The 8,807-nt window shown below is 54.1% G+C and overlaps 1 protein-coding gene across 1 annotated transcript; it reads right to left on the minus strand.

Annotated features, from left to right (window-relative positions):
* Positions 1-1,474: 1,474 nt before the first annotated feature.
* POLDIP2 (polymerase (DNA-directed), delta interacting protein 2) lies at positions 1,475-8,721 on the minus strand (the record flags this gene model as incomplete). The annotated part of the gene is made up of 10 exons (XM_010150753.1): positions 1,475-1,937; positions 3,338-3,417; positions 3,784-3,909; positions 4,085-4,111; positions 5,112-5,248; positions 5,479-5,586; positions 6,397-6,472; positions 6,916-7,012; positions 7,806-7,903; positions 8,585-8,721. Coding segments are annotated over 10 exons (1,001 nt in total), but the record flags the coding sequence as incomplete, so codon positions are not given.
* Positions 8,722-8,807: the final 86 nt, after the last annotated feature.

Genomic DNA, 8,807 nt, shown 5'->3' on the forward strand with positions numbered 1-8,807 from the left:
CCCCCGGCGCTCGTCCCCTCGGTTCTTGCCAGTCCTTATCCAGCCAAGAACGCCTCTTCCCGAGCCCGAGGCCTCAGCCGTACCCCGTCCCGGTGGCACGTCACACCAAACACCGCAGGTGCGAGAGCTGCTCTGCCCCCAGACCACGCTGTCACCCCAGAACAGAGCGCTCCGTTACGGGAAGCATCCGGTCCCCAGCACCCCAGAAACACAGGCAGGTGAGCAACAGGGTCAGACATTCACAGTTAGAGTTGCAATTGCCAGCAAAGCTGACGTTGGTAACCCACGGGAGAGGCAGGGTGGCTGCTATTCCAATCCTGGCTGAGCAAACGCACAGGAGGGGAAAAGCAGGCTCATACAGGTCTCTGCTTCCTCTGAACGTGAGGCACCATCCCCTCCTCCTCCTCCTGAAAAGGAATCAGCATGACAGCAGCACCGTGGGGTTGCCGGCTGCGGGCTGTTCCTTACGGATCTTTTCCTACCCCTCAAAGCAGGCTGGCTGGCTAAACCTTTCAAGTCTAAAACCAACGCATGTCCTACCTGACAGGAAGGAAGACACAAAATCAAGAGACCGGTGACAGATAAACTGCTTAAACAGGGTCTCCACAGAGGAATCCACTGCCGGCTGCGGTACAGCACGCGAGTCTCTCCCGCTGCCGTCTCTGAAGGCCGAGGCAGCCCACGGCCCTGCAGAGCCAAATGCGAAGAGGCTGCTCAGAGAGGACTCGGGGGAGGAGGGGATAACTAGAAAGCTTCTAAATCAAGAAAAAACAACAGTCCTGCGAGTACTTACACCTTGTCATTTAAGGTGCCAAGGAAAGGAGCAAGGTTTGAGACTTCCTGCCTCAGGTTCCTACCCCAAAGCCAGCTCTCTGTCCCTGAGAGCCACCCCTAAGCCTGACCTGGGAAACCCACAGCCAGCCAGAACAGACCCACCGCGGAGGCCGATGTCTCCCCGGAGCTGCCGAGAGCCACTCCGGCTTATGAAAGAGCCAACAGCCGATGCGCGCTGTGGCCCAGGCCCTGCACGTGGAAAAGCAGAATTCCCACAAATCCATATACTCTGTAAACTTACGGGTATTTGGCTGACCTGTGCGGTTCTGCGGGGCCTTACCAAAAAAAAAATCGCTACCCGCCGAGCAAGCGGGAGCAGAAAGCCAAGCGCTGCCTCGCCGCGGCCGACGGCACAGCAAGTTTAAACAAGCTCTTCCTGCCAAAGCAGAAACCACCAAGGAAATACGCTCAGAGCAGCGGCGCGAGCGGGGAAGCATCCTCCCGCAGCTGGGATGCACACCCCTGCAGCGAGCAAACCCTTGCACAGGGAGGGTCCCCTTCAGCTCAGGACCCAAAACATCCTCACTGCTGCCTTCTGAAGCGGCAAGAAGCCTGGGCTGACACCGCTTTGCGCGTGGGCGAGGGAGGGAGCGACAGGCCGGATGCAAAGCCTAGGCCTTGGTTTATAAAGGAAGACTGGTTGCAACTGGAAGGACCAGTTTATTAGAGAAACCTCACATTGCAGAGAACTCACAGCACATTGGGAAGGGTCCAGGCCTGCCGGGGGCAGAGGGGGGGCCAGTCTCCTGCAGCAGCACAGATCTACGTACCCCAGCATGTGCCACCAAGGGGAGAGTTAACTGTGACACAGCTGATGTTTACAGGCAGCCCGAGAGAGCCAGTATTAAAGTTCAAAAAAGCCTCCCCGTCAGACAACAGTTAAAACGAAAAATGGTTTAAAACGTTTAAAAGCTCCGTGTTCTTGGCTGCAGCGTAAGGGGGAGGCAAAGGTCTACACCACACACAGGTCTCTGGGTCTCAGTCTGCTCTACCAGTGAAGGCCGGAGGGGGGAGTCTTCTCGTCTTTGTTGCTCTCCAGAGAAAAAGGTGGGATTCGGACATCAAAGTGGGAGCCATCAGGCCTCTCAAATCGAAAAGTACCCCTGCAAAATAACGGCAGACATCATGCTGAGGCCAAGGAATCACCAGCTGGAAGGTAAGACTCCTCCGTACCCCGTGGAGGGACACCGGGGCTGCGATTGCGAGGCCGGTCCAGCAGCGAGCGCATCTGCCTGCCGAGACGACTCAGGTATTGGAAGACTCCTGGGCAGTTTTACATCACATCCCTAATACACGTTTCCCGAATAAAGACATCCCCGCGCGGGAGGCAAGCGCGCTCCAGGCGCCGGCGGCAGCGTCTACCCAACTCCCACCCCGCAGGGGACACAACCATCCGAGCCGCTTTTACAACGTGGTTACGTGGAAGTTCATATTTCTTGGCAGAACCTACTCTGGTTTCAGAACTGCACCTGCCTGTCCCTGGAGAGAGGATTTAACCGCCCTGAACCACGGGTGACCGTGCTGCAGAACACGACACGGGCACGAGGCTCCTGGAGATACACAGGTTCTCACGACAGAGAGGACACAACCGAACACCGGAAGTCAAGCTGAGCAGCATCTGAGCTGCAGAACCTTTGCTCTTCCCTTCACGAATCCACGCGGAGAGGGGAAAAACTACTGAACAGGCTGGATTTACTCCCCAGGGCACGCGTTCAGGCAATTCAAATGGCAAACAAGGGTGGATCCTATAAACAAAGAGCTGCTCTCATGCTTTTCCCAAAGGCAGTTCCAAGGCAGCTTAACTCCAAAACAGATTTCCTTGAAACACGCAAGCCAGCACGACCCGTCGTATGGAAGGTGACTCGTGTCACCCGCGCAGAGGTGACACCGAGTGTGCCAACCCAGCCGAAATGCTGAACAGAGGGAAACCGCTTTAACCCTGCGATACAGGAAAATACCAACTTAGCCGAGCGCTTTCCTACCTGCGCTTAAACAGGGGACCTGAACGCCAGTTAGACCGAAGGCCTTCTCTGGGAATAACCCCACATGCCAACTCCTTGTGGACACGGAACGGCACAGCATCCCTCAGGGACAGAATCAAAGCCCAGGCCTCTCCAGAGAGGAAACTGGTGTGCACATCCCGGCTGCCCAGGGAAACACGAGCGTGAAGCCTTGCTTCTTGCACCAAGAGCTGAGAGGGACAAAAACTGAGCACAGCAGAAGATGACCGAGAACTGCTTCATGTCTTTTCAAACCCAGTCTAGCACAGAGCAGAGGAGGAAGATGAGTTAGCCTGGAACCTCTCCCTGGTGCAGAGAATCATCAGCTCTTCCTATTCCTAACTGGGATACTGCTACAGTTAAAAGTTTTTATGAACTTCTCAGTCGCATATGTCCGGTCCAGTCCACTGCCACCCGTAACTCCAGACTGCAAACTGCGTCCCAGCTCAGCACCGGGGTGGTCCTACGCCTAAACCACTACTGCAGTAACAAGTGCCACTTACCACATGTGGCCACTGGATGCCTGCAGGGAGACGTGACTGCTGTACTGAAACGCCGGCTGCTCTTTGGATAAAACTGGCTCCTGAGAAGACAAGAAGAGACCGCCCCCCATCAGCAACAGATCTTACCACTTCTCCACAGACATGGCATCAACGGGAAGTTTACACAGCCAGAAGAAAGAGATCCACACCTCAGCACTGCCACCAGTTTCACGGCAAACAACTCGCCCAGTGAGCGGCGCCAGAATCGCGTATTATTCCAGTTTTCCCATTACCAGTCCTTTGGGATCATTCTTTAATAATCAGCGTGACGTTTTGGTTCACACACACTAACAACATTTCCCATTTCATCCATTTCTATTGCTCACTAAGCAATTTACTGCCAAATCAACCCAAGCAAGAGGACTCCAGCGGGCTGCACTTCCCAAAAGCGGTTACTCCATACCTACCCTTCCTACAACGCCGCGGCCCCTGACTGTTTCCAAGGTGCCAGACAAGCTAAATATCCTCCAGTGCCGTTCTCGGAGTTGTACCACTTCGCTGTCAAGGTTCTCCAAGCGAATACAGTAGCGCCACTGGACAGAAGACAGACTGTTATCAAGAGTTGGAATCAGCTGCAAAGAGTTGATAACCCCAAGCCGATCCTGGGAAAGAGCTGCCAGGCATGGGCTACTCTCCACGGAGCTTATCACACAGCAGTGATGCCACAGCAAACGAACCCCTTCCCTTTATGAAACAAAAGGCACTTACCCAGTAGACGTGGGAATTCTGGGCTTCCTGTCAAGAGAAAGAGAAGGTTTTAGCAGCTGCCCTTCAGCACTGAGCGCCAAAACCTCGTCAGCTGTCAGCACAGCACCAGCACAGGGGCTCTCGCTCCGTGCCAGACTGATGCAGACAGCTCACGTGAGCACACAGACAGCTGCACTCCAAAGCAGTCCTCTGCCTGGCACTGCCTCTGCTCTAGGCACGTAGTCACAAGGCGGGAGAGCGGCCAGGATCTCCTGACTACGGAGGGTTGATCTCCGTGTTAGTTACACGCTTTCCACAGCTCTAGAAACACCCTTTCCTTGCCTTCAGGCACCTGTTTTCTGACAGGGTTAGGACAAACATCGGTTGGGCTTCATAGAAGTTGCAAATCCACACCAAAACGTTCACCTGCCGCAGCGCAGGCTCCCTGGGAGCTACGCTCATCTGGACTTGGAAATCGAACCACTGCGGTAATTCCCAGCCCTCCCACTCAGAAATCCACTGGAGCCTCATTAGCTTGGATGGTCCACATGAAGTTCTTAAGTCACTGTTATCGTTAGATATGGTTATCAGGTAAATCCAGGCTTTAGCCAAACCCGCTCACCCGCTTTAGCGCCAGGAAGAGGGGCAGACACGCACAGCGCCTCAGCCCTCGGCAGGAAAACACTCGTGGCTGTCACTACAGGGCAGAGGGCCTTGGCGTCACCTCACGCACACCCCCACCAGCACCCGAGGCAGTAAAGGACCAATTCACTCATCATCCCGCATATCTTGCTAACGCTGTTCTGCAGAAGATTGCAGGGTATTTCCCACCCTACAAGCCAAAACCAGGCTGCAGGAGCTGTTCAACAACAACGTGCGAGAAGAGTTTCGCCTTCACGCCTCCGCTGGACAGAACAGCGAAACCACAACTGCGATTAAAACGTCGTTTCTCCAGTGAGCAGAAGGTACCGTCGGTCAGTAAATTGGGTCTCAGACACGTGTTAAACAGATCACACAACTCACACAGCGACGTGCAGCACAGACCTACCCTCATGCCCATGTAGAAGGGGATGACGGTGACGCGGATGTTCTCCGTGGTTTCGCGGTGCACGTCGGAGAGCTCCAGCCAGGGGTGGTTCTTCTCCTGCCACGCACAGAGCGTATCCCTTGCTACAAAAGGTGGAACTGCGGGGAGGGGAAGAGGAGAGTTCATGAGGAGAGGCACAGCAAAACCGGCGTGCTTCCCCCTGGAAGCAACTCCTTTCATGTAGTTACAAAAGTTATCTAAAGGCAGCTTTACTGTACCAAAACCCAAACCAGACAACAACGTTTACACCCCAAGATGATGGGTTCTGGGTCCCTGTTACACCTCAAGCACCCAGCTCTGACAAGTTCCCTCCGAAGGCAGAGATTACCTTTTGTTTGGTCGTACATGAGAAACCTCTCAAAGAGCTCGTGCTGGATGGGCACTTGATCGGTGGAGCTGTAGGGAAGGATATCTTCATGGCTTACATAGTCTAAACCTGAAAAAGAAACCCCCAAAGCCATTGAACTTCCCCAGCAAAGAGCAGCTCGAGTCTCCCAGCAGAGAAACGCATCACACGAGTGAGAAAAAAAGGATTTCGGCAGCAGCAGCCAAAGCCAACACTGTGATAGCAAGCCAGAACAGAGGAAGCCGGGCAGCGATCCGCCCACGATATCTCTCCACAGGATGACTTCCCCGCTAAACACACACCGGCTGCGAAGCGACTGCGCTGTCACGAAAGGCCTCGGGCAGGAAACGCAGAGGACAAGAGCGGCTCCGGCCCTCGGGTCACACAGCAGAACGGCCCACGTGCCGCAGGGTGTGCGTAAGGGGTCTGGCTCAGGGCACAACGGGATGCTTGTGCCTGAGCACAAGTTGGTCCCTGCCCAATTCCATCCATCCAGAAGGGCTTCGCGTCCTTCAGTTGTTTCTAGCACGGCCCTAAACTTCAGGCAGATCCGCTACGGGAACGTCCTGCGGGAGCCGCTGCTCCGCTGGCACTGTGTGACTGCTGGTGACTTCTTCCTTAGATATCAGGAAGAAATTCTTCACAGAGAGGGTGGGGAGGTACTGGGACAGGTTGCCCAGAGATGTTGTGGATGCCCCCTCCCTGGAAGTGTCCAAGGCCAGGCTGGATGAGGCTTGGAGCAACCTGGTCTGGTGGAAGGTGTCCCTGCCCATGGCAGGGGGGTTGGAACTAGATGATCTTTAAGGTCCCTTCCAACCCAAACCATTCTGTGATTCTATGATTCCGACGTCACCCCATGACAAGCCCCATCTCCAGAGGGCTCGGGCGCGTTTTGCTCACCTGGTATGGCGTAGAGGGCTCTGCTGTCATCGTGGTTGGCCAGGAACGTCACTGCTTCCGTCTGTGACCTCTGGGACTGAGAGAAAGGGAGGGTTGTGTCTGTGTGGATTGCTGCGCGCCGGCTTCCAGCCCCACTTCAGTTGGCTATTGTGCTTTCAGGAGTGTGGAACATTTATTTAACCAATTCACCTCCCAACACCTCTCCTTCTAATCCCTCCGGCCTAACGCTCCGCTCACACAAGCGAGGAGCATTTCAGTGCTGCAACCCACGTTCAGAGTGACCTGTATGCAGGAACGCCAAGAAGAAGTGAGGTTGGAAAGGGGAAACATGATCCAGAGAACAGCCTTAAGGCATTCCAGATGGTCTTTCTCAGGGAAACTATAACTTAAAAAACAAATCCATCCTAACATTCCACACAATCCCAGGACAACGACTCGAGTTAGCCATTCTCCTTCAGTGCCGGCCCTCGTACAGGAGAAGACATTGGAATTTCAATCCCAAGGTAGTTGGTTACTTACTATATGTGGACAATCCCGGGCATCTATTAGCACCTGGTAGTACGTATGTGTTTTGCCCTTGACCTCCTTGGAACCGTGGCCTGCCGCGTTCTCGCTCCTGAAGGGAAAAGGGGTGAGCGCTGAGCTGAGGCGCAGGACGGCAGCAAACTGCCGGCACCACGACCGAGCACGTTCAGAAATCAATTTTTTTTTCAAAATTACATTTCACAGCCTGCAATCATTCGATTCCGTCCAAGTTAAGCTCATGCTGGCCACCCACGCGATGACAACCAACGGCCTTTGTCACGGGCTCCGTTTTCAGACGACTCGGAGCTCCTTCCTGCCCAGTCCCGTCTCCTGTTTGGGGTGGGTATTTCCACTGCCACCTGACTCTCTCTCTCTCCTTACTCCTCACCCCTTCACAACTCCACGGGCACGCTCGCCCAGCACAGGCCAGGGAGGAAACGGATGGAAGAGCAGGGAAATGTGAACGCTCAGTCCACCAGAAGGATGAACTTGGCCTAGTGGGGTGAAACTGGGGAGGCCGCTGACAAACCCCGCTCACTTCTGCGTGCCTACGCAAGCGGCAGCCTGCAATTCTGCTACAGGAGCCCAGACCTCGCTCAAAAAGCAACACAAAGTTTTGTTTTATAACAAAGAATGGCAGGAGTTTGATTTATTTCTTTCATTTCCTTCCCACACATACACTCTCTTCCTTCACACTTCCAACCTGCCTCGAACTAACACAAAATTAACACTCAGGCAACGTCTCTTCTTTAAGCACGTCGTTTCTAGTTTACATTCACGCAAAACAGACCCATATCGTTGTCCTCTTTAAAAAGACTTGTGCACCCCACCAAGAAACTCCATAAAAACAGGACAACAGCGTATCAACCAGAACAAATCCTTACTTCTCTGTGACAGGGGATGCCACATCTCGATCATAGAGCCTGGCTTGCCAGGGGAACAGGACTATTCCTCGATAGCCAAACACGCTGTGAAGAAATAGCTGAAAGGAACAAATAATTGCACTTGAATACACAGCAAGCTTTAATCCACTTAGATACAACACGAAGCCAAAAGCCCTTTTCTGATAGTGTTTTAAAAATCCATTAACTGAGGTAAAACTAGAAATGTTTCCAAAGGCCACAAATGCCTGGGGTGGGAATACAGGAAGAATCACGCCCGTACGAATCCAGAGCAGAAGCAAAGAGGGAAGACAAACAGCCTGGGATGAGAGAACAAAGCCGTGTCATCTTTATCCCACAAACGTGAACTACACCAGTCATCACACGCAGACAGCACGGGACGGACGGCTTGGGACCAGGGAAAACACATCGGTGAGTTTTAAGCACAGAAGCGACAAGTGTAGTTGTCACTGCTCAAGTTCAGCGACTGCCTGTTCTGCTCGTGGAGGGAGAAACCCCTGAACTAACATCAGCAGAGCAAAAACTGCTGTAGGAACAGTCGTGTCACGCTGCAGATTCTTATCAACTCCCTGCTGCCAGATGACTGACAAACTGCAGACACAGCAGAGACAGGGAGCGCTGAACTGTGAAACTTCGGGCCTTCTACTATGACGAGCAGCCTCCTCCTTCCTTACTACGACGGGCAGAGGATAAACCCCTCTGCTCCCTGATCTCCACGGAACAAGCCCGCAGGGTCAGCCCCGCTCCCCAGAACCGCTCACCTGACCCGTCTCATATTTGCCGTGCTGCTTCGGTGCCTCAAACACCCCCACGGTCTCCAGCACTTTGCCCTCCGGACGGTTTCTAGGAGCAGAGAGGTAGTTTGGGCGGGTGCGCGGGGGCTGAACCAACCCCCGGGCTGGGGGGGCGCACAGCACCCCAACCCCAGGAGCTGGCCAGGTTCTCCCCACTTCACACCTCCCCCAGGTACCAGCCGCCCCCCTG

Source organism: Eurypyga helias, unplaced genomic scaffold (assembly GCF_000690775.1).
Source record: "Eurypyga helias isolate BGI_N326 unplaced genomic scaffold, ASM69077v1 scaffold35684, whole genome shotgun sequence".
NCBI classification, from domain to species: Eukaryota; Metazoa; Chordata; class Aves; order Eurypygiformes; family Eurypygidae; genus Eurypyga; species Eurypyga helias.